Genomic DNA, 25,711 nt, shown 5'->3' on the forward strand with positions numbered 1-25,711 from the left:
ACATATATGCACTCTCTCCCTCTCTCTCACCAGCCACATATCCAACTCCCGAGATGTATACATGCCGCAAGCACTGCATGCCACAAAGTCCCTTATTATATTACTTATAATAGAGTTCTTAAATGGCAGAGGACTTGGTAACATGCCATTTACTATTGCAACTGAAATTGCCATCATTCCTTACTTCTGAGGAACTACTAAAGTAATTGTTAATTATATATAAATGCTATATAAACACTGTATTATATATATATATATATATATATATATATATATATATATATATATATATATATATATATATATATATATATACAAGTAACAGACTGATTTGGAGGAAAGTAGATAGGAAGTTAGTAATGATGTCAATTTTTCATGTAGTACTATCATATCCTGTACACCCCTTCTTGAGGGTACATGGCAGGAATTTTATGATGATGATGATGATGATATATATATATATATAAACACTAAATGTATATATACATATATATAAATGCTATATTCATCTATAGGAATAACTTATCTTTTCTTCGGCTGCCGATACTCCCGACTGCGTTCCCTATCTCGCATTCTCGGTAACTCAAAAATAACATAATAATAACACAATAGGTAACAACAAAACTCTAAAGCAGAACCACTAAACAACACTTGTGTTACTGAGGTAAAAAAAAAAAACTGTTGAACAATGGTTTGCAAATGCCTGAAAGAAAATTCACTGTCCAATATACAAATAGCAATTTAAATTAGAGCATCAAAATATTTAATATAATTTTAAACATTTATACTTACATACAGTTAAAATATCCATACTTCTTAGATTAAACTTATTTATATTTATCAACAGATGCTTTGATTTGCAAACTGCAAAAACTCTTTACAATCATAATCAAAATTGATCACTACCATTAGTTCTAATTTAATTAATTCTAAGCTAGTTTGATTTCTCTGATCTATCCATTTATTGTTCATCATTGAGAACATTCTCGAAGTGTGGGCATTTGAGCCTGGAATACTTAACACAAAGCCTAAAATTTTACCAAGATTTGGAACATTGATTTTCTTGCTGTTTAATTCAGTAAATATATTCACACACTTTTGTTCAGTACTTCCTGATTTCACCATATTCACAACACTCACTGCACTACAAAACTCTTCATACAGATTGTCTTCATTTACAATATCAAAAGTAACTGTTGAACAATGGCTTGCAAATGCCTGAAAGAAAGTTCACTGTCCAAATTTAGGGGCACAAGACAAATGGATGGGATTTGCATCAGATAAATCAAAATTGTTGGAAATGTACTTGTACAATAACAGTAAAAACTAACAAAATCATCTTTAATTTTTTTTTTTTTTTTGTAGGCCTGGGGTCATATAGCTTAAAATCTTTTCAGTGGCATTATCAAAAAAACCGTCCTTTATCCTCTGTTGAATTTTACTACCTAAACATTGCATTGATACTAAGAGCTGCAGTTTCAAGGGATTTTTGGCAGCTTGAACAAGTACAGCACCAATGTTGGAAAAAAAAAAATTAAGGTATATTTCAACAACACACACACTCCTTTTCTGGATCCTCATCATTGAATTGTTTTTTCGAGTTTTTGGACAGTCGTTGACACTTTTAAAATAACTCTTAATAGGTAACCAGTTCTTTATTAACCTAGAGCTGATGTCAAAGAAAGCCACCAAGTAAGAACATGAAGAATTTCAGACCGTTCAGCTTCAAGAAATTTAAAGAATGATTTTAATTCTTTCATAAAGTGTCCATAAATTTTTAAAATTATCATTTCAATATCAATATTCACAACACTCACTGCACTATAAAACTCTTCATACAGATTGTCTTCATTTACAATATCAAAAGAAACTGAGATCAGTGAAAATACTGGTGGTGGTGGTCGGTGGTAGATGGTGCTGGTATAGATGATGAAGGTATTTTGGCCAGCCTGGCTGGCCGAGTGGTTCAAAAAAGAGATTCAAATTCGAAGAAGTCTTCACATATTTCTCTCTCTGTTTATGTTCTTCAGTGCTAGAATGTTGCTTGCAGTCATTATTACCCCCATGGGTGATACTGAAGTCACGTTTACATAATATACAATTAGCTTTGTGAACGTTGGATGGCATGGGTTTTAATCACGAGTACTGTTCTTCCCATTTCTTCGGATAAACACACAAATATTTACATTTCTTTTTTAGTTGCCTTTTTAAATTATTACTTTCCGTTTCATGCATGTGTCTGCATTCATTCTCAAAGTATTTTCAGTATCCTTGAACATCGAGTGCCATAGCATATTTTCGTGATGGATAGTGACGGTGAAACGGAAAGTCATCATCATAATCATCGAATTTGATGATGATGATGACTTTCCGTTTTACTGTCACTATCCATCACGAAAATATGCTATGGCACTCGATGTTCAAGGATACTGAAAATACTTTGAGAATGAATGCAGACACAACGGCTGGTAAGAATGCAAAATAGGAAATAGACAAACAAAATCTGGAAGTATATATTGAAAATCGCTACTAATGATTTGATTATTCCGAATGGGTATCGATTATTAAAGTGCTGCCAAAAGTTACAAAATCAGCGCAACGATATAACATCTTTGCCGGAACATCCACGTATATTCGTTGGCTGGAACAGAATTGAATCGATTAGAATTTTCCAAACTATCGATATTAGTGTCAAATTGTATTTTGGGGGTTATAATACATACTGAAAAATTAATGACAACGATGATTATCAAAAATATAGGGGGTATTTGAAGATCAATACGGGAGCTGGGATGATTAAAAAAAATTAGCAAAAGTACAGGAGTTCCCAGGAAATAAGGGAGAGTTGGTCACCCTACTTAAAACAGAACCTTGTGGGATTCCAGTCCAAGTTCGATGCATGTTGGAATAAATTCCATTAACTTTTACTTTCATTTTTCTTCTTTTCATGAAATCTGAAATCCAAATTAATGTGTTCCCCTTATTCCAGTATTGTATGCAATTTTTATTAACTTTTGTTTCCAAACACGATCGAAGGCAGCTATAAGATCCAAGAAGATTGCTGTTGTCTTCTTTGGTGGTTGGTTTTCTTGAAAGCCATCTATGATTAATTGGCAAAGACAAAATAATTAACTTCTGTACTGTGTTGAGAAACATGATCCATATAGATGACGAATAACAGTGAAGATAAATGAATCCTCGTTTTACACCTGATTTTATATCAAACCATGTCCCTGTATTTCTTTCAAATTTAATTGCTAACTTACAACTTGAATATCAATTATATATACCGATCTGTATAATGGTCCATTTACTCTATTTAACAGAAGTGTTTTGAAAAGCTTTTCTCTAGACACTTTGTCATATGCCTTTTCCAGATCTACCAAATTAAATTAAAGATCTTTGTCACATTCCAATGATTTTTTGACTATTTGTGATAAAGTGAAAACCTACATGTTCATAACCTCTATTTTGCCTGAACCCAGCTTGTTCTTCCTCAAGTTTCTCTTCCAGGATTTTTCTCAACCTCTTTTCAAGTATGCTTGTATAAATCTTATCTGGAATACTTTGCAGAAAAATTCCTCTGTAATTCTCACATTCAGATTTATATCCATCTTTATAGATGGGAACTATGAGAACTCTACTCAAATCAGGAATTCGACCTTCTGAATCATGCAGTATAGCAACTGCAAAACTTTTATACCTCTATATTTAAAAATTTCTGGTTCAATAGCATCTACTCCAAATGCTTTGCATATTTCAAATGTTGATGGTTTATTCTACTTAAATTATTGATATGGACTTCAGATTTCATTCCTCTTGAAAATTTTCTACAACTATTCTGTCACTGCTTGTTTTGTTTAGCAATCTTTCAAAGTAATTACTTTAGACATCTAAGATATGCTTATCTTCAGTTTTCATGTCACCATTATCATCTTTGATTGCTTTTACAGTACTCTTTCCTCCATTTCTAAGGTTTTTCAACAGCCTCCCAAACATTTTTCAACTTTCCTGATATTTATTTTCGACATTCTCACTGAAGGTTTCCCATTACGTTTGTTTAGCTACTTTTACACATAGCTTAACTCGCTTGCATTTTTTCCATGTATTCTTTTGGGTTATCTGCTGAATTATTTGCTAGGAACTTTTAATATTCTTTCTTTCTTGTTGTCAAGGACTGCTTCTTTAAAATTTTCTGTTTATCATAGTGTACTTATTTTTTATTTTATTTTTTATCCTTATAGACAACTTCACGATATACATCCCTAGCTGAATCAATCAATGTTTTCTTCAGAGTTTGCCAGTGAGACCTCAAGGTTTGGTTATTGTTTTCAAATAGTTTCATATTTTCTTCATTAATATTTGTATAACTGAGTCTACAATTTACTTGTAAAAGATGGTCAATATTACTTCTTTTTAAAAGTTGCAAAATGTAAGGTTTTAAAATTGGGAAAACGAATATGAGATGTAGAATTTATGCTTGGTGGGGATATATTGATGAAGATGGAGAAAACAAGAAATCTTGGAATGATGGTGGAATAAGGATTTAAAATTTAGGGAGATATTGCCAAAATTGTGAGGACAATACAACGAATTCTGGGAATGATGCAGAGGACACTGACTTGTAGAAGTAAGGAGGTCCTCACTCCACTGTAAGCCTTGATTAGGCCACACATGGACTACTGTGCACAGGTTTTCAAAAGAACAAAGAGATGTTGGAAAAGGTCCAGAGGCAACTGAATAGGGTAGTTTCTGACGTCTGGAATGTTGAACAAGAGGAAAGGTTGACAAGGTGAAATTTACAGAGTAGTCTAGTGGATAGGTAAAAGAGGAGTGATATGATAGAGACATACAAGTTGGTAAGGGATTGTTATAGGATCAATGTTAAAGAAACTTTTCATAAAATGGTGGAAGATCAAGGGGGAGAACAAGAGGTCATCCCTGGAAGCTGTATAAGGAGAGTGTGAACAAGGGAGTTAGAAGCAGGTTTTTTGCATGCAGAGTTGTGATTGATTGGAATAACTTGCCTGAGATCTGTGGTAACTGCAGAGAATTTGAATGTGTTTAAGGCAAGGTATGATGAGCTGTACATATGACATTGGGACCTCCTAGGTGAGTCTTTGATCCAGTGGTCTTAGGATAATAATAATAACAATAAAAGTTTCTTACATAACTATTCTTTAAAATGTGATATTCATTTTTATCCTATAGCACTAAGTGATGGTCATCACTTCCAATTTCAAATCCTCTGCATACTCATATCCTGAACCAGTCTGAAGATATCACTATCAACTGACACTATCAATGAGGCTTTTCTTATTTCTTTTCTTTGCCCTTTTCTCCAAATTTTCCCCAAATGCTTTTATATATAGCCTGGTGGAATTAATTTCTTGCTCTGCTGTTCACATTTCCAACAAGTACCACTTTTTTAATTTTCTTTTTGTGAGTTGCCTGCTCTAATGATTCAAAAAATTTCCTTCACGTCTTCCTTAGGAGAACTCTCTGTTGGACCATAGGTACAAATAACTTTCATTGTCAATTTTTGAAGTTTGCATACATAACTATACTTGAAACTGCCTTCCAATCAAGAATGAGTAGAAAGGCTTATGTGTTGGCAGTACATGTTAGTTTATGTTAACGGTATTGATTACAACACAGAATGATATGAAAATACTTAATATTACTAAATATTAAATATTTTAGCTGATATTTCACTGGTATTATATCCAAAATCTTCAGAGCAAAAGAACAGTTTGTCACAGTACGTGAAACAACAACAATTTGGAATGCTATTATTACTATTTCCTTTCATTGATTACTATTGTTCAATAATAACATTAAATATAACAAATATTTGATGTCATAATTTTATAATAATGTTAAAACTGTTATAATTATTCCTCATTAGTATCCCCACCTGTCATGCAGGAGACTGGGGATCGATTCCCCACCTAGGAGATGTTTATTGGAGACTTTATTATTCTTCTTATTATTGTGCTTCCATACCACAATTGGAAGAATGATGGTACATTGCGCCCACTGATTGGAAAATGCCTAAGTTCGATTCTCATTGTGATGAAAGGAATCTTAATATGTGTTTTTTCAATTGAAGGTGAGTTAACCAATCTCATATGGAGACAGCAGGGTTTTTTCCTCTGAGAAACTCAGGTTTTTTATCTGCCATACAGACACATCAGCCTTCAGAACACATACAATTTACAGACAAAAATACTAGTGGTGGTGGGTAGTAGATGGCATTGGTGTGGAGGATGATGGTAGTGGCAGTTCAGTGTAGTTGGTGGATTATGTGGTGGACATGGAGATTTTTAAAGTAGATGTCCCCCCCCCCTCAATGTGTCTTTGAACTCCTTGGAGGTGTCATGAAAACAAATAAATTAATATTGACAGAAATTATGCAAAAACATAACCATCTGGATATAAACCTGATGTTATATGATTCAACAGATTTACTCAGCCATCTGACATAACTGAAGAAAATCATTGAAGAAGACTTCAATGACTAAAAGATGAGGAATAACAAAACAGAAAACAACTATTATTATATTTTTTGAATGCATAACTAGTTTCACCCTGCTAGAAAACTTTATTTGATGCGAAAGTAAAGGAAAAAGAAATACAAAGTGTACTAGAGAACAACATCCATAATATTAAGTTATAAACAGATTGATGACATTTGAAGGTGCTGCACATTCCACACTATTGTTGAACACATTCACATGGGTATGACCTGAAAGTTGGGATAGCTGAGTGCTAACTATCAGAGAGATTATAAGCTTCGGTTTGTATTAAGGTGAACCAGATTGAGAATAATTTCTACTGATTCTATATTCTTCTATCACGCTCATCATAGCATCTAAATGGGTCTTCTGATTTATCCCAGATCTTGGCCAAGTTAGCATAATTAAGAATGTGATTAGATAGAGAAGCGACTCTAGTTACCATAGGTGAAGTCTCTCACATACTTCTCTATACATAATTCGATAGGGTTTTACCATCTTTGGTGTAACTGCAATCTCCCATATCATTCATCATTCGTGTTAATTTTATTAGTAATTCCCCTCTGCTGTTTTCTAGTGACTATTTTGATGCCTTCATACTTTGGTCTTCCATCGTTCAACATCATATCTCAATAACTTATACCTATGTTCAAAACGTTTTCTTGAGAAAATATATATATACAGAAATGGTTTACTGTTTCCTTCTTTAATAAAACCATATGATATGAGCCTTGCAGTTCCTCAGACAGAATAGCCAAATTTGTCCTAAGTTCATTGCACCATTGCCCTGATGTATACATCCAACTTGAGGAGAGGGGATGTATACATAGGAGTAAATTTAGATTTTGAAATAAGCATTAATAGATTTTCCCATGAACAGTTGTTATTCAAACATCTGTTCCTGTGACACTACAGAAACGAATGTGTCACATGTTATGAGATACTAGATAACAAATTGCTGAGTTGGGTACATATTTGGTATCAGCCAGCTGTGTATCAACTACCCAGAAGAGGAAGAAAAGGGTATATATGCCACAGGCACATATATTACTATTGAGGAGATGGAGTTTTATTTATGAGATTTAATAAGAGACTTAATAAGAATATGCAATAATCTGATATGATGCAAAGTTCAAGCGAGGGAGGAAGGGACAGAGAGAGAGAGAGAGAGAGAGAGAGATGCAAGGAGTGAAGCAGATGTTGTGTTCGTTATGCTTAAATTCTCCAGTTAAATATTGACAAGCTCACTATGTTAGAATATCAGCAGACTTATAAGTTCAACTTTGCAAAGCACTGCAAAGGATGCATATGCACTCATGCATTTATATGCCAGCCTGGTTGGCAGAGTGGTTAGCATATCCTCTCTCCAGCCAAAAGGCTGCAGGTTCGAATCCCGCTGTGAGCATGGATGTTTGTGATTGTCTGTGAAATTACTAGTGGTGGGCAGTAGATGGCACTGGTGTAGATGATGATGGTAGTTAAGATTCACGGTAGTTTGTGAACTGAACAGTGGAGATGGAGAATTGTAGAGCAGGCCCTCCCTCAATGAGTCTTTGAACTGCTTGGAGGTATCATGTAATAATAATAATAATAAATTTTAATAGCCTTTAACAGATTGCTGCATGAATAATTGACATCTAACTTGAGGAATAAAGAATGGGATTAGCAAGATGAGTATATAAGGGGTGGGGGGGGCAATATTCTAGAAGAATCAAGTCATTAGTGGTGTGAATGCACAGGTTTATTTTAGAGTTATTACTCATCATTGTACATGTTAATGGTATTGGGAGAAATTTTACATAAGAATACAGAATACAAGTTGTTTATAGATGATAAAGTGGAGAACTATGAAGAGTGGAGTAGATGTGCTTGTATAGGAGGATTCAACAGTCTTGTAAGTACATGAGTGGACTGAGCTCTGAATTCAATGTTGCATTGAATTGAGAGTTCATTTTAGGTTTTGAAATTTGGAAGGTAAGAATGGGATCTTGTGCATTCTTTGGGGAATATACGGAAGGAGACAAATATAAGGAGAACCCATGAAAGTTGACAAGAACCTGAAATTTAGGAATCACGTTACGAGAAGCTGAGGATAGCAATAAATCGTGAAATTAAGAAGTTTCAGTGCTTGGTGTACTGAAAGAAGAGAGTGATATGAGACATATGTCAAAGAAATCTATTAGATTAATGCAAAAGAAATGTTTTGCAGCGAGGGGAGGGAGGGAGGGAGGGAGGGGGGGGAGAGAGAGAGAGAGAGAGAGAGAAAACAATAGGTCATCACCAAAATCTTATTCATAATAAGAACCAGGCCTAATAATTTTAATCTGGCCATGAGAAAGACATGCACAGATGCTGCTAAACATTCCAGTGGATAATTAAAAAACAAGAAGATAAATATTATTTTATTGGAATTTTTTTTTCCACGTTACTTGAATCGTCTTTCCACGTTTCTCTAAATCGATATCATCAATACTTATGGCTTATTTTGCTTATTTCCAAAAGGGGTACCACTTGCATTAAATCATTGGCTATTTTTTACTCCAGTTAAATTAAGATATTTATGATAGGTATTTTAAATATAAACTGAAAGAAAAATAATATAAGAAGAATAATTTTTTATCAATGGTTTTGACATACCTTCATAGAATTCCCAAGTTTACATTTTTATGATGAAATAATATCAGAAATATAATTGGTAAAAATAATAAATAACTGAACTCTAAACTATTAAAAATGAACTGTGAGTAATAGTTCACTTTTAATGAGTTAGGAAGTAGAGGAGATCCTTCAGAGTGATGGTGGACAAGGACCTGAAATTTAGGACCTGAAACTAGTTGTGAAGATGTCACATCAGATAATGGCAATGATGCAGAGGACCATTACATGCAGAAATAGAGAGGTTATGATGCTATAGCCTGATCAAGGTCATTGAGGCCATGATCAGGCCTCATATGGATTAATGTGCACAAATTTGGTTGCTGGGTTTTCATGATGATGATGATTTGTTGGAAAGGGTCCAGAGAAGATTCCCAAAGGTGGGTGGTCTTTGGAATGTGGAGTACGAGGACAGATTGGGAGAATGTAAGCTGCAATAGTGAACAGGAGGGGAGAGGGGGAATATTACTGAGAAGCATAAGCTAGTCAAAGGTTGTTATCAGGTTGACATGGAAGAGATTTTTCATAGAATGGGAGAGGGGAATAGAACAAGAGGCCATCACTGGAAATTGTATAAGGAGAGTGTGAGCAGAGAAGTGAGGAGCAGGTTCTTTGCATGGAGAGTGTTGGTGGATGGAATGCATTGCCTGAGTGTGTTGTGAATGTAGACACACTGAATAAGTTTAAAGCATGGTTGGATGAGCATTGTGTGCAATAGTGCGTACTTCCCACAATGAGTTTCTAACTCCATGGAGATCAGATGTTAATAATAATAATGAACTATAAAAACCATTTGGGACTATCGGTTGGATTAAAAATACATTAGAACATTTTTCAGAAGGGGGATAAAATAGAGATAAAAATATATGGAAATAACAATGTGGAAATCAAAAATATGCAAATCACAACCAGAAGAATATATACTGTGGTTTTATAATGGCCTTGTATCAAGGATGAACAACTAGATTCAAAAACGAAAGCTAAAAAAAAGGGAATTATGGAGAATGAGCCATTTTGACATAGTCATCTGAGCTCAAGGGCAAATGGAGTCAATGTCATGTTGGTTTTTTATGTTTGCATCAGATTTCCTGTGCTGCTTTCTATTAGTGGCAATCTTGGCCTAATTTGCATTTTGTGGAACTTCCACATTCTGAGATCACAGGGGCAGTCAACATATATGGAGCTCATGTTACATTTGTGATTTCTGTTTTCCCAGTATTTGATTTTTTGTTATTATTTTGGTTTTCACTCTTCTTATTATCTAGATGTTCTGGAATTGGTATATTGCAATCAGAGAAATGTTAATCTAGTCTTGCCAATAATCATCTAATCATTGAGTCTGTGTAAGCGACCTTGTAGTTGTTTGCCAAGGAAATTTGTACACCATTCATACAAGGAAATATCAGAATACCAGAATGTGGTGCACAAAATTTTCTTGTCAATACAAACGGCACCAGACTATGGCTTTAGGCAAGTGGAACATCTTCTCTCTGACAGGGAAGGAGTTGGAACTGGTTGAGGAAGCCAAGCGCTACCGGCTAGACTTAGTCGGGCTTTCTTCAACCAAGAGGAAAGGCTCTGGAACTGTCGACCTGGATAAGGGGTGGAAGCTCTACTACTCTGGTGTGAGCCCGACAATGTCTGCTCAGGTGGGTGTGGGGATACTCATAAGCCCCCAGCTGTCAGACTGTGTTGCTGAGTGGATCCCATTGGGGGGACGGGTATGTGTGTTAAAGCTTCAGATGAAAAACCATGATTTGGCTGTGGTGCAAGCCTATGCACCTAATCTAGAGTCAGAATACTCTGCCTTTCTAGAGGACGTGGATGCTGCTTTTGACAGGGTGGCAGACATGGAATCAGTCCTGTTAATGGATGACTTCAATGCACATGTTGGAAAAGATGACCAGACATAGAGGGGTGTGGTTGGAAGAAACGGTGCCCCTGACCTTAACGCGAATGGGTTGAAATTATTGGACTTCTGCTGTACTAACAGCTTGTCCATAATGAATACCTTCTTCCAGCACGGAGAAGTCCATAAGTATACCTGGTACAGGGATACACTAGAACAAAGGTCTCTGATTGACTTCTTTATAGTCTCAGCAGACCTATTTTCCTCAGTGTTGGACGTTCGTGTGAGAAGAGGGGCAGAACTGTCAACTGACCACAACCTTGTTGTGTGCACTCTATGGCTTCAGAAACCAGATGCTACCATCAATGCTGGTAGGCCTAAGCAGCTATACCGCGTGAAATGGGAGACATTGGAAAATGAGGCTGTGAGGAAGAATTTTGCAGATGACATTTCCTCCAGGTTCAAAGAGATTCCCAAGCATACTGCAGATGTTGAGGAGGAATGGAAGCTGTTCAGAACAGCTGTCACTGCCTCTGCACTCTCATGGTGTGGCAGAAAGCGGCTCGGTGTGGCAACGGGCAGTGAGAAAAGGACACCTTGGTGGAACCAAGAAGTACGAAAAACTGTCCGGGCAAAAAAGGAGTCCTATCTAACATGGCTTAGAGGCAGGTCACCTGAGATGCATTTGTGGTATGCTGAGGCATGAAAAGCTGCTGCTAAGGCAGTAAAGACAGCAAAGCAGAAGGCTTGGGAATCCTTTGGAGAAAGATTAGACTCATCCTATGCAAATGCAAACAAAGTATTCTGGCAGACCATCCACCGCCTTCGAGGGAGGAAATCGTGAACAGCAAGGGCAATTAAGGCCTCTGATGGTGCACTTTTAACAACTGAGAAGGATATCCTCCACAGATGGAGGGAATACTTTGAGAGCCTTCTTAACCCGGGTGGCCCAGCAGTTGTGGACATCCAAGAGGTGCAGATCGGGGCAATGACTAGTCTCACAGCAGAAGAGGTCCATTTAGCAATAAAATCGCTAAAATCGGGCAAGGCTGCTGGCGATGATGAAATTCGGCCCGAAATGCTAAAAGCCTTAAATCGAGACGGTGTTCTCTGGCTGACTCGAGTGTGTCAGGCTGCTTGGATATCTGGGCAAGCACCAAAGCAATGGCAGATGGGCATAATAATACCAGTCTTTAAGAAGGGAGACCAGAAGGATTGCAGTAACTATCGTGGCATCTCTCTGCTCAGCCTGCCCGGGAAAGTGTATGCTAAGTACTTGGAAAGACGGTGCAGGAGCATAGTTGAGTCAAAGTTCCAGGAAGAACAATGTGGCTTTCGTCCTGGTAGAAGCACAACTGACCAAATCTTCACTTTAAGGCAAGTCTTTGAGAAATCTTGGGAATATGCCAAGAATGTCTACACATGTTTGGTGGACTTGGAGAAGGCATATGACCGGGTTCCTCAGGATAAGCTTTGGCAAGTAGTACAGGAGTATGGAGTGGATGGTCAACTATTAGCTGCCATCAAGTCCCAGTATGAATGCCCAGAGTTTTGTGTCAGGGTAAACAGCACAAAGTCTGAACCTTTCACAGTCTCCGTTGGCCTCCGCCAAGGGTGTGTTCTGTCACCCCTCCTTTTCATAATATTTATGGACTGGATTGATAGGCACAGCTGAGGCAGTGAGTGTGTCAGAATTGGAAAATGCAGCATTGGACATCTGCTTTTTGCGGATGACCTAGTTCTGCTTAGCTCTTCCACAGATGACCTCCAGCGGACCCTGGATAGGTTTGTAGCTGTTTGTGCAGATGTCGGAATGAAGATCAGTGTAGCCAAAACTGAAACATTTGTGGTCTCAAAACAACCATCCCAGTGCACTCTAAATGTAAGTGGAGTCCCAATGAGACAGGTGGAGAAGTTTAAATACCTTGGGTCCATATTCACGAATGATGGAAAATGGGACGTAGAGCTAGATACTCAAATTGGCTTAGCAAGCTCAATATTGCGGGAGCTTAGTCGTTCGGTAGTATTGAAGCGGGAGTTAAGCCAGAAGGCAAAGCTAGCTGTCTTCAATACAGTCTATGTCCCCATCCTCACCTATGGTCATGAGAGTTGGGTAATGACCGAAAGAATGTGGACACGAATCCAAGCAGCTGAAATGAGGTTCCTTCGAGGGGTTGCGGAGCTGACAAAACTCGACAGAGTCAGAAGCTCTGCAATTCGGGAAACCCTCAATACTCAACCCTGCTTCTCCGTGTTGAGAGATCACAGTTACGCTGATACGGGCGCCTGGTCAGAATGCCACAAGAGAGGCTCCCTCAGAAGGCCCTCTTTGCCAAGCCAGAGGGTGGGAGGCCACGTGGAAGGCCAAGGACACGCTGGATAGATTATATCCAAAACCTTGGGTGGATACGTTTGGGAATCCCACCAGAACACCTACGCTTGGTGGCAGAGGATCGTGACCATTGGAAGTTCCTCTTGCAGCTGTTGCCTCCACAACCCAATTAGGAAGAGTGGGCCTTGAAAATGTATGTATGTATGTATGTATACAAACGTTTTAAAAATTGTGGTCATTTTTTTTCTTCATATCTTCAATATTAGCATAATTTTCAATTAATTTAAAAGGACTAATAAATAATAATCTGTATGCTTTCTGTTTCTTCTCTTTGTCACTATAAATCATTAACAATGAATTTTTTTTTTTTTTTTTTTTTTATGATTAACAATGAATCCCTCAATATTAGATCTTTGCTTCCATTCTTTGAAGATCTATATATTCATCAACAATGATTTCCACGTTGCCTTATGCAATATTGAACTAATACTGACAACAATTAACTTAAATGCTGTCATATAACTGTTAAAACTTAACCATACAAACATTAGCAAAGAAAATATGAAGTAGGTTTAAAACAAGAACCAAATCTTATAGTCTCAGTGGTAGACTCTAAAGATGACGCTGATTGATTCATCTAGGGAGGTATGTGAACTTGTCTATAAGTGCTTCTTTAACTTCCTGTGTTAAAGAAGCACTTCTATAAGGAGGTGAACCTCCATGGTTGACACAGGAAGTTAAAGAAGCACTTCTAGAAAAGAAGAAACCACACCAAAAGTTCCTTGCAAATAAATGGACAGATGCCCTAAAAGAATACAGGGAAAAAATATAAGAGAAATAAGCTATTTGTAAAAGTAGCTAAACAAAAGTCATGGGAAGACGTTGGTAAGAATATAGAAAATAAATATCAGGATGGTGGCAAAATATTCTAGAGACTACAGAAAAAGCTTAGAAAAAAGAGGAGAGAATAGGAACAGCAGAGGAGAGGGAATGAGAGAGTTATGTGAATGATAGAAGAGATAAAATAAGATAAATGGAAGAGAGGGAATGAGAGAGAGATATGGTAATGATAGAGGAAGAGAGAATGCAAACAGTAGGAGAGAGGGAATGAGAGGAATGCAAGGGAGAACAGGAACCAGGGATACAGTGATGTCAGGAAGGCAGGTAAGTAGGGAAGCACAGAGAGAAATGTGGTAGAGGAGAGAGAGAGAGAAATAGAGAGTGAGGGAATGCATGTGAGCAATCAAGGAGGAGAGTTGTAAGATGTGTAATGTATGGGGACTCAATGATCCGTGGTGTTCAAGATATGATGCATAAGGAGTGTTTGCCTGGAAGAACGATAAAGTGTAGCTAGGGCAATTAAGAGGGGGGAAAGGGTGGATGAGATGACTGTGATGGTTGGAACATATGACTTCAGCAGTAATGTAAATTGGGAAGCGAGAGACTCAAGCAAGAGGTTGTACGAAAGAAGATGTAGAGAGGAAAGATAGTGTGCGTGTTGCCTAGGTATGATTGTGACGAGCTGAGCAGAAGAGCAGCAATATTGAATAACATAACAGCTAGAATGTGTAAGAAGAGAGGATTGGAATATGTGGATGCTTGGAGGGCATTTGAGGATAGAGAGGAATTTTATGCGAGAGACCGCTGGCATTTGAATAAGAAAGAACATAGGAATCTGGAGAGATTGCTATTCTGAATGAGTTGGTGTGTTCCAGGGTGGATAGAAGCAGGGGTGCCCTCTCATGGGGATGGGTACTTGGGAGAAGGGGGACAACATTGGGTAATGCTGAGCCCAGTGGAGTGTAGAGGGGATAATGCTGGGTATAGAAACAATGGCATTTTTATGCTTTATACTAATGCCAGGAGTATCCGGAATAAAGGAGAGGAATTGGTGGCACTGACAGCACCAGCCTGGCCTGGGATCACTGAGACGTAGTTGACAAAAGAGGATATAACAACAGGAATAGAAGTAGCAGGGTACAGCATTTTTTGACAGGATAGGAGGGGAAAGCATGGTGGTGGAGTATTGCGTATAATAAGTGACGACTTATGTCCTCTAAGAGTAGAGGTTTTGGAAGGTAGTGACACTAATGATTTTAAAAGCATATGGCATGAGGTAGAGGTGAGCAATAAAGGATATTTATTGGGGTGTTGCTACAGACCAAGGAGCACAGAGGGTGGGGACCAGCAGATGTTTAGACAGTTGAGCTTGTCAAGTGCAAGAAGAATGACTGCTATGGTTGATTTTAACTACAGCAGTATAAATTGGAGAGGGAAGATGCATGTAGCAATAAGGGAATGGAATTTCTAGAATTCTTGATGGACAAATGTCTTAGGCAACATGTAATAGAGAGAACAAGAGGTTCAAGAGTTTTGGATTTGATCATAGCATCGGAAGAGCTCATAATAAGTGAGATGACATCTCATCCAACAGTTGGAGAGAGTGACGATATGGCTTTGACTTTGAATATGAATAGACATGCAGGATTATAAAAGCAAAGGGAACGTATGTGGAATTATAAGGCAGGTAATTATAACAGTCTTAGTCGTCAACTTGGGGAAGTTCATAGAGGGAAGGATGGGATATTGTTAGTGCTTGGAAAATTGTGAAGGAATATTTGTTAGCAGCAATATTAAGCTGTATTCCATGAGTGAAGAAGAGGACACAATTTGGAGTAAAGTGGACAAACAATATTACACAGGAACTGAATGCAAAAAACAGGCTATGGCAGAGATACAAGGAGACAGGTGAAGAACAGATGCATGAAGAATATAAGACACAGGCCAGGAGAGTGACTAGTATATGGTAAGGAAGGTGAAACTGGAATATGAGAAGAGATTGGCCCTAAGATCCAAAGAAAATCCTACTGAATTTTTTAGCTAAGTGGTCAGTAGGAGGAGAAATGATTGTGGAAGAATGACATTGTGGGATAAAAATGGGAATAAAGTGACTGATGCAGAGGACATAGTGGAATTGTTCAATGAACACTTTATTGGAGTATTTCATCCTAGAGGAGTAAATTTTAATATTTTAATAGTAGAGGGATAATGAAGGTTTGAGGTTTAGAGGTACAGGAGGAGGGTGTGTTCCAAATACTGAGTACTGTGGATGTCAGTAAAGCTGTGGGATTGGATGGTATTTCACCACGAGTTTTCAGAGAATGTGCTAAAGAACTGACAGCTCCTTTGACCTGGCTTTTCAATGAAAGTCTGACTTTGGGAAAAGTGCCCAGGGAATGGAAGGAAAGTAAGAGAGTGCCATTGTGTAAGGGCAGTAGCAGACTGCAAGCATCAAATTATAGGCCAGTTTGTGTGTCATCAGTAGTTGTCAAGATCTTGCAGAAATTAGTGAGCGACCGTATACAGCATTAGGCAGATGAGGGTAATGTTATCTGTGAGAGTCAACATGGATTTGTTAAGGGGCAATCTTGTTTTAGTTATATGCTAGCCTTTTATAATAAAATTACAAGAGCAGTAGATGAGGGAAAGGCATATACTGCCATTTGCTTGGATTTAGCGAAGGCATTTAACAGGGTGCAACATGATAAGTTGATATTTAAGTTGCAGCACATGGGTCTGGATGTCAGGTTGATCAACTGGGATTGGCTCTCTGATAGGTATTAGAGTTGTGTATGGTGGGGAAGTTTCAAAGAGGCAGAGAGTTACAAGTGGTGTTCCACATGGCTCGGTATTGGGACCTATATTGTTTAACCTTTATATCAATGACATTGTCAGTGGATTGCAGGGGGATATTCACTTGTTGGCAGATGATGCAAAGCTGGGAAGGGTTATTAGTAATAGTACAGATGTGGTAGCCCTGCAAGAGGATTTGAATAAGCTAGACAGATGGGGAAATGAATGGGGGATGTCGGTTTAATGCAGCAAAATGTAAGGTCTTGAGGTTTGGGACACATCGATGGGATGCTGCATACTCTGTTGGAGGAGATGTCCTGGAGGAAGTAGGTGAGATGAAAGATCTGGGGTTGATGATTGATAGAAACTTGAAATTCAGGGGACACATTGCAAAGGTGGTGAAGGTAACACAGAGGAATGCTGCAATAATGAGAAGGATGATGACCTGCAGAGATAAAAGAGTTATCATTCTGTTGTATAAGACTCTGATCAGACCACATTTAGACTATTGTTCTCAGATTTGGTCACCAGGATTTGAAGGGGATAAATTAACAGTGGAAAGGGTACAAAGGTAGATAATAAAGAGGGTTTCTGTACAATGTTAGTTATGAGAATTGGCTGAGGGAATGTGGACTGCAGAGTTTGGTGAATAGAAGAAGGAGAGGTGATATGATTGAGACTTTTAATCTGTTGAGAGGCAGTTACAGGGTAGACATTTGGGAGTTTTTTCTCTTGGTTAACAGCGAGAAGGAGTGATGACAAGGGGCCATTCCTGGAAGTTACGAGAGGAAACTGTGAGCAAGAGGATGAGGAGTGGTTTCTTTGCATGGAGGGTGGTTGATCCATGGAATGCATTGCCTGACAGAGTGGTGAGATCGAGAACAGTCAATGAGTTTAAGGTGTGGTATGATAGACATTGTTTCCTAGGAGCGACCTCCCACGATAAGTCTTGATAGACTTTGTGTTTCTTAGGAAGGACTTCCCGCGATGAGTCTTTTGACTCCATGGAAGCCTGAATAATAATAATAATAAAATGAAAGAGTACTGCAAAAGGAACCAAAGATCATAAAGGTAAGATGAAAATTGAAGATAAGGTTATCATAGTTGTCTGAAGTAATTACTTCAGACACTGAAGCTGTTTGAACACTGTCACTGCTAGTTCAGTGAAACAAGAGGTGAGAGAATCATACTAGAATATTTTCAAGAGGAAATTAAAGAGTAGTACTTATCAATACGTCAGGTCGAAAAATGTCATCAAAAATTTGAAATGCAAAAATACAGCTGAGGTTGATGATATTCAACCAGAAATTCTTAAATATGGAGGTATAAAAGCTTTGCAGTTGCTATTGTTAGATCTCGAATAAGAAATTTTCATTAAAAAAAATTATTTCATTCAAGATTTAACAAAAATAAAATAACAACTAAGAGATACTTGTACTATAGTAGGAAAACAAATTGTAAGAGGGAGCATAAATGAATAACTGTAATGTGAAGTACAAATAAAAGATGAATTTTGTTTATCTAAATAGAAATTCCATTTTGTAAGTTGTAGTGATCAAATTGTAGTCTATGAGAACTGTATATCAAGTGTAAACAAAAGTCCGAAGGTCACGTGCTAACTACCCAGTTTAGCGTAATACCTGAGGCAAAGGCTTACGTGGAAGGCGAACTGAGCTTGTGTTCCCCAAAAAGGTGCTCCTTGAGGAGAAGAGTTATGGCCAAACAGCTTAAGAGCACAAGGGAAAGTGCCGTGTGAAGATTTCTGCAGCGGAAAAGAGGCGGCAACGGAGATAGAATAAATAAGGATTCACTCGAGTTTCAATCTCTCTCTCTCGAGTTTGTTCCTGTTCTCGCTTGTACCAGCGGTTGCTGACCAGTGGAAAAGGGTACTATGATGTCGGATGAAGAGTTCTCTCCCGTGGATGCTTGATGGGTACCAGACGGACAGTACACAAGAAGTCGGCATCCACTGTTTTGGGCCGTCGGTAGAAGCCCTACCAGAATGAGGCAGCGGAAGATTTTTTTCCCAAAGACAGTAACACTGACCAGAGTGACCCACTAGAGATCGAGACAAATGCTAGCATTGCTAAAGTGCAGAGAAAGGCCTTATCAGATGAACAACATGACTTCCAAGTGGATGCAACCTGTTGAAAGTGTAGAGTCTTATCCAACAAAGGAAGATGGACCAGGCAGAGACGGTAATCAAACACAGTGATGGTAATGTACAGAACTTTCTTACTTATTTTCCAATTATATTAGAATAAAAGGTGAATCAGTTTCTAGTGGAAAGGAAATTATGGACAGATACTTAGGGAACTTTGAATAACTAATATGCTTAGCAATTTGTTGGTTTTTCATTAGACTGGATGTCTGAAAATTTATGCGCATGTGTGTGTGCCCAATTAATGTGAGGAGCTAGTATTGTAGATAGAATCTAATTAAATGTTTGTATTGTGAATGTTATGTGTATCATTGATTAACTTAGAGGCTAGAGTTGTTGATTATTTATTAGAATGTTCACTTGTGTTCGCTAGTTTGATTTAGTGTTTAATTGATTAAATTCTTGTGTATGTTTGATCTAAATGTAAGTGCTCTAAGATCCTAATAAACATGTTTTGTTATGTAAAACCTGAGTTTTGCCTGAGCATGAGACCAACCTACCACTCATAAAATCTGAACCTATGCGAAAGGAATAAGATAGTAGAATTTAGAACGTTAGAGTCAAGACTGCAAGCAAAGAATCCTACAGATGTTATAGAGCTTTAGTAAGAGAAAATAGGCATTAAGATTCTGGGAAGGTCTCTCTGTACAAGGATTTTTCTGTCCTAGGACTCTAACTGGCACAGCTTCAAAAAACAAATTTGTCAGTGTCTGAAAAGGAGATGGCTCCAGAAAGAAGGTCTAGAGAATTCATTCTTAGTTGGTGACTAATTTTTACTTTCATAGGGAAGTTACAAGAGGGTGATTTGGAGTTTTAAGGTTAGGAAATTCTGGAAGGGATAGATCACAGTATAGGGAAGGAAGTTACACTAAGGAAAGCATTAAATTTTTAAAGAAAACAATGTCATAACACTATACTGCATAATTCAGAAGATCTGGTCAGAAGGTCGAATTCCTGATTTGAGTAGAACTCTCATTGTTCCCATCTATAAGGAAGGAAATAAAGGTGAATGTGAGAATTACAGAGGAATTTTTCTACAAAGTATTCCAGGTAAGATTTATACATGCATACTTGAAAAATAGGTTGAGAAAGATTATGAAAGAAAAACTTGGAAAAGACAAATGGGGTTCAGGCCAAATAGAGGTTGTCAACATCAGATTTTCACTTTATCAAAAATAGAAGAAAAATTATTGGGATATGACAAAGATTGTTAGGTTTTGTAGATCTGGAAAAGGCATATGACAAAATGCCCAGAGAAGTCTTTCAAAATACTATAATTAATGGTGTAAATGGAACATTAGATAGAACAATACATAGTCTATATTTAAGGTGTAAGTTAGCAGTCAGAATGGAAGAAAATACTCAAAGATGGTTTGATGTGAAATCAGGGATAAGACAGGGATGTACATTATCACCATTCCTATTCATCACATATATGGATTATGAAAGAAAGTAGCATTAAACCTGATATTAGAATTGGGGATGTCAAACTTATCTCTATGCTTTATGGAGATGTTGTTGTACTCATAAACACATCTAGTGCAAGTGTACATGATTCTCTAACTTAACTAAATAACAGCTGTAACAAATTTGGCATGAAAACCAGCAACAAAAAGACTAAAACTATGAAAATAAACAGAAACTTTGAACACATCAACTGCATTCTGAATTGAGAGCCAACAAGTAAAATCTTTTGGCTATTTAGGCACATTTTTTGAAGATGGCAAGTTAAATCCAAAAGTAAGTAGACAGAATAAGCAAAGCTGGTATACAGTGTCCAAATCAGTTTTAAGTTATGGATCTGAGAGTTGGGTTAGAAATAACACACTTGATCAAAGTCTAAAGACCACAGATAAGAGGGTTCTGAGAGAAATCAAGGGAGTGAACAGATGGAATCAATGGTAGAATCATATTAAAAATGAAGATATCAGAAATTCATATTTATGAATTTAGCGACACAAAACACACGTGTTGAAATTATTATTTTGCTTATTATTAATAAAATAACACTTGATGTTTCAACCCATGTATTGAGATCATCATCAGAAAGATATATGTGTATAGGAAATCAAGCTACATGCTCTTGCACTCTATAAAGGTAAATTAAATCTACACTGTTAATTGATCTTTTTCTTAGCATGACCTCTAATGATAAAAAATATATATATAAACAAATAAATAAAAAATAATTAAAAAATTTTTTTAATAAAAATTAAAATTAAAAAAAAATAAAAAATTAATAAATAAAATAAATAAAAAACTACAATAAACTCTGCTAAAGTTCTCCTGTACTAAGATTCTTCTGGATTTGTACAGTTCAGATTGTTATACTATGATTTTCTTATGGATTTCACCAGTTCAAGTTGCTACTAAATGTTAAGGGAGTAAAAAAAAAAGTAAAAAAAAAAAAAAAACACTTCACCAGGTCTTCTTGTATTGAGATTCTTCTTTGGCTTGTTCTGGTTGCTAGAAAGGTTGCAAATGGGTCCTCCACATTCTTAGAATAGTTAGACCATCATTTTTGTTCAGATTTGGAGCATGTGAAATGCTCAAACATAATCCAAATCTGAAGAAAAATGATGGTCTAACCATTCCAAGAATGTGGAGGACCCATTTGCAACCTTTATAGCTTGCCAGTCAAAGAAAAATCTCAAATACAAGAAGACTTGTAATAAATTTAGTTTAATCCTTTATCCAAGTGTGAGCAAACAAAGTTTGCGCCTGAAAGTATCTTCAGGACTGGGTTAAGATGGTACATGTTGTGTACCATCTTAACCCAGTCCTGAAGATACTTTCAGGCGCAAACTTTGTTTGCTCACACTTGGATAAAGGATTAAACTAAATTTATTATACTCTAACCAAGTGGAAAATAAACTTTTAACAAGAAGACTTGGTGAAGTGTTTTTTTTTCTTTAACATTTAATAGCAACTTCAACTGTACAAGTCCAGAAGATAATCGTAGTATAACAATCCAAACTGAATCTTAATTGTAGTATAGCAATCTGAATCCAGAAGAATCTTAATACAGGAGGACTTTAGCAGAGTTTATTGTAGTTTTTTATTTATTTTATTTATTAATTAATTTTTATTAGTATTTATTTATTTATTTATTTATTTTATCACTAGAGGTCAGGCTAAGAAAAAGATCAATTAACAGCATAGATTTAATTTACCTTTATAGAGTGCAAGAGCATGTAGCTTGGTTTCCTATACACATGTATCTTTCTGATGATAACCTCAATATATGGGTTGAAACATCAAGTGTTATTTTATTAATAATAACTAAAATAATCATTCCAACACGTGTGTTTTGTGTCCCTAAATTCATAAATATGAATGCTGATCACTGTGTAACCTTAAAAGAAAGAAGATATCAAAAAGGAATCTGACATTGTCAGCATGCAAGAATGTGGCAGCAGAGCTAATCTAAGGTGGTATGGGCACTCAAATAGAATGGGTGAAGAAAAGTTAGGAAAACAGGTGTTTTTGATGCCAAGATAGCAGGAAAGAGACCAAAAGGGAGACTAAGGTCTAGGTGGACTGATTTAGTAAGAAGTGGCTTAGAAGAAGAAATGTTACATACAACAATCTTTGAGTGCTGACAAGTAATATATTAATTTGGAGGAAAATTGTGGACAGTGTAATAGCCTGTTTTATTTTTTGATATTAGGGGAACTGTGCATCATGAATTTGTTCCGATTGGGATTTACAAACAGCATTTTTATGAAGAAATTTTGAAATCTAAAAGGGAAAGCTGAACACAAAATTATTAGACTACCAACATTGATGATAAGCAAGTGCTTTATTATAACAATAAAAGCATTGAGACAGTGTTGTCAACTAAGTGATTCCTAGGGCAAAATCAAATCACATTTTGGGAATGCATGTGATATTCTCTAGATTTAATCCTCTGTGAATTATAAAGAAAATGTCAGATTAAGAAATAGGAAAATTTCAGTAAGGGATATAAGTGAATAGGCTACATTCGATACAAAATTAAATGGAGTCTCTAAATGGAATGCAACAAAGTGTTCCAGAAATGTCTTTGGTTGTGGAAAACAAAATGGGGAGGTATTACTGTCACACAAAAAATAGTGAAAATGGAGTCATTACTAAACTATAACCCTCTACTGCAAAAACAACTATACTTCTGACTAATATTTAAATATATAGCACAAATCATGTATTTAAATATTCATCAAAGGTATAGTGGTTTTTGTAAACATAGAGGTATAAAATAATTCAAGAAGTCACCAAAGATTTTATATGATCTATTCAAATAATGATTTAATAAAAAAATCAATGATTAATTGCCAATTTATTAGTTTAGTAACTTATAACTGGAATTAAAAGTTAGCAACTGAAACGGAACAAAAAAGTTCTTAACAACAAAGTGAATTAAATGTAAAAGTATTTTTTAAATTAAAAATTAAAACATTTTACATAAACTAAAATCTAAATTCTCAAGAAGATAATATTAGTAAATATAATATAGAATAAGCAAATAGGAAGGACAGAGGAAGGGAAAACTTACATCCTGAGAAAATACTGGACTATTATCATTTATATCTTGAACATTGATGACTACTGTTGCATTGCTGATACGTGGAGTATCTCCAGATATCACAGCTTGTACTTTAAAGATAACCTGCTTCAATGGTAGTTCTTCAAAGTCTAAACGACGATTAAGAATGATGGCTCCTAAACAAATCACATTTAACAAATTTAACATACACGTAAAATTTTAAAATAAATGAATAATACCAGAATTTATAATAATTAGAAAGTAATAACTATTATTTTTGAGGAAATTATAACATATACCTAATATTAACTATAATAACTTTAATTAATACTTCTGATATTTTGGCAACACTGGTGCATTTTTTTTTTTCACTTAATGTTATGGGAAAGTGGACTTTCCCATAATGAATGCACATATCCGTAAGGATATGTGCATTCATTATGGGATACTAAGGGATACATTATAAGATACATATCCAAAGGGAAGAGCCCAGAAAGGTTTTGACATTTATTGAGGTCTCATCAGTGGGAGCCAGATCAAGAAGTAATACCAAGCTTAAAGTAATGCAGAAGTCATATTTCTCTATACAAGTAGTCAAACGATGTCACGTCTTAATACTAAAATACTCTGGATTAGAGACAGATGATGAAAGTTTTTTCACTTGGTTATTGGTCCTTCCCAATGCATAGCATTATACATGTCCATAAGGATATGTGCACTGCATTATAGAATACTAAGGCAATTGATGTGAAGTCATCAGCCTCTATGTACAGGTAGCCCAGTCGTGCAGTTCACGCGTAAACTTTGTTAGCTTTCACTTAGATAAAGAATGAAACCAAGAATATAATTTCTTGGCATCTTTAATTTATGGTATATTAGAGTATTTGGGTGATAAGGTGCATCACCTTTTGACTACTTGTATATGAAAATATGACTTCTGCATTTTTCAACCTTAGTATCACCTCTGAGTCTGGCTCCCACTGATAAGACCTCAAAAATGGTTGAAACTGGTCTGGGTAGTGGACTTTCCCATAATGTGTAGCCTTATACATGTCCGTAAGCATATGTGTGTTCATTACTGGATACTAAGACAATGTGAAGTCATCAGCCTCTATATACTAACAGCCCAGTTGTGAAGTGACTTGATGCACAAACTTTCTTTGCTTATACTTCGATAAAGGATGAAACCAAGAATACTGGCATCTTTAATTTATAACATTACGTTGCCTCATTATTAGGGATCACAGAACAATGATATGTGCATGCAGGCAGTAACACTGAGTAAATGAGGCTGAAGAAAGTTAACCGTAGTTGGGCCTAGAGTAATAAATGGCACTCCATAGTAGGCTAAACTGGGTGGCTTTGGCCATTGGGCTGAATATCAGAGGATGAGTGTTTCCCAAATTTGGGGTAGTTACATGCACCAATATTTGTTGAGGTTTGGAAAGTTTCTCCAGTTTGAGGAAGTTTCAAGAAATAGCCTCTCATATTTGTATTTGCTGAAGTGACACAGTAACCTTCTTCCAGCCAATCCTGTGGTGGGTGTCCTGCGAAACTGTTTGCAAACTAGAGAGTGTTCAGAAAATTCATGAAAAATAAATCATCAAAAGACAAATTAATAAATGACAATTTAATGAAAGACAATTGATCGAAAAGCAATTAATTGAAGGGTATTTCCTCAAAAAAGCAATTCATCAAAAACACAATTTATCAAAAGGCAATTCACTGAAAACACAATTCTTGGAAAAATCACAATTTGTCGACACTACAAATCATCGAATGAACAGCTCATCAAAAAATGAATTATAAGAACACGTGAAGTGAAGTATTGTATATTTATCAAAAAGTCCTACAGTTTTTATTGGATTAACTTGTTATGCAGTTGAAGCATAGCATCATATTCCCTTCATATATGAGGGTGATCTGAAAAGTTCTCGGCCTCGACTCTTGAACCTCCTAAGACATTTGGCCCTCAAGAATTCTAGAAATTCCATTCCCTTATAACTACATGCATTTTCCTCTTTCCAACTTATACTGC

General features: G+C 36.4%; 1 protein-coding gene across 1 annotated transcript in view; it reads right to left on the bottom strand.

The window, feature by feature from the left end:
- Nucleotides 1-25,711, bottom strand: part of Cad74A (cadherin 74A) — an 850,889-nt gene that overhangs the window by 481,322 nt on the left and 343,856 nt on the right. The window contains exon 22 of the mRNA XM_090396473.1: nucleotides 23,683-23,849. Within this exon, the coding sequence (XP_090252599.1) occupies nucleotides 23,683-23,849 (167 nt within the window). The remainder of the gene's footprint in view (nucleotides 1-23,682; nucleotides 23,850-25,711) is intronic.

This window comes from Typopeltis vanoorti, chromosome 8 (genome assembly GCF_054136105.1).
Source record: "Typopeltis vanoorti isolate ZY-2024b chromosome 8, IOZ_Tvanoo_1.0, whole genome shotgun sequence".
Classification (NCBI taxonomy): Eukaryota; Metazoa; Arthropoda; class Arachnida; order Uropygi; family Thelyphonidae; genus Typopeltis; species Typopeltis vanoorti.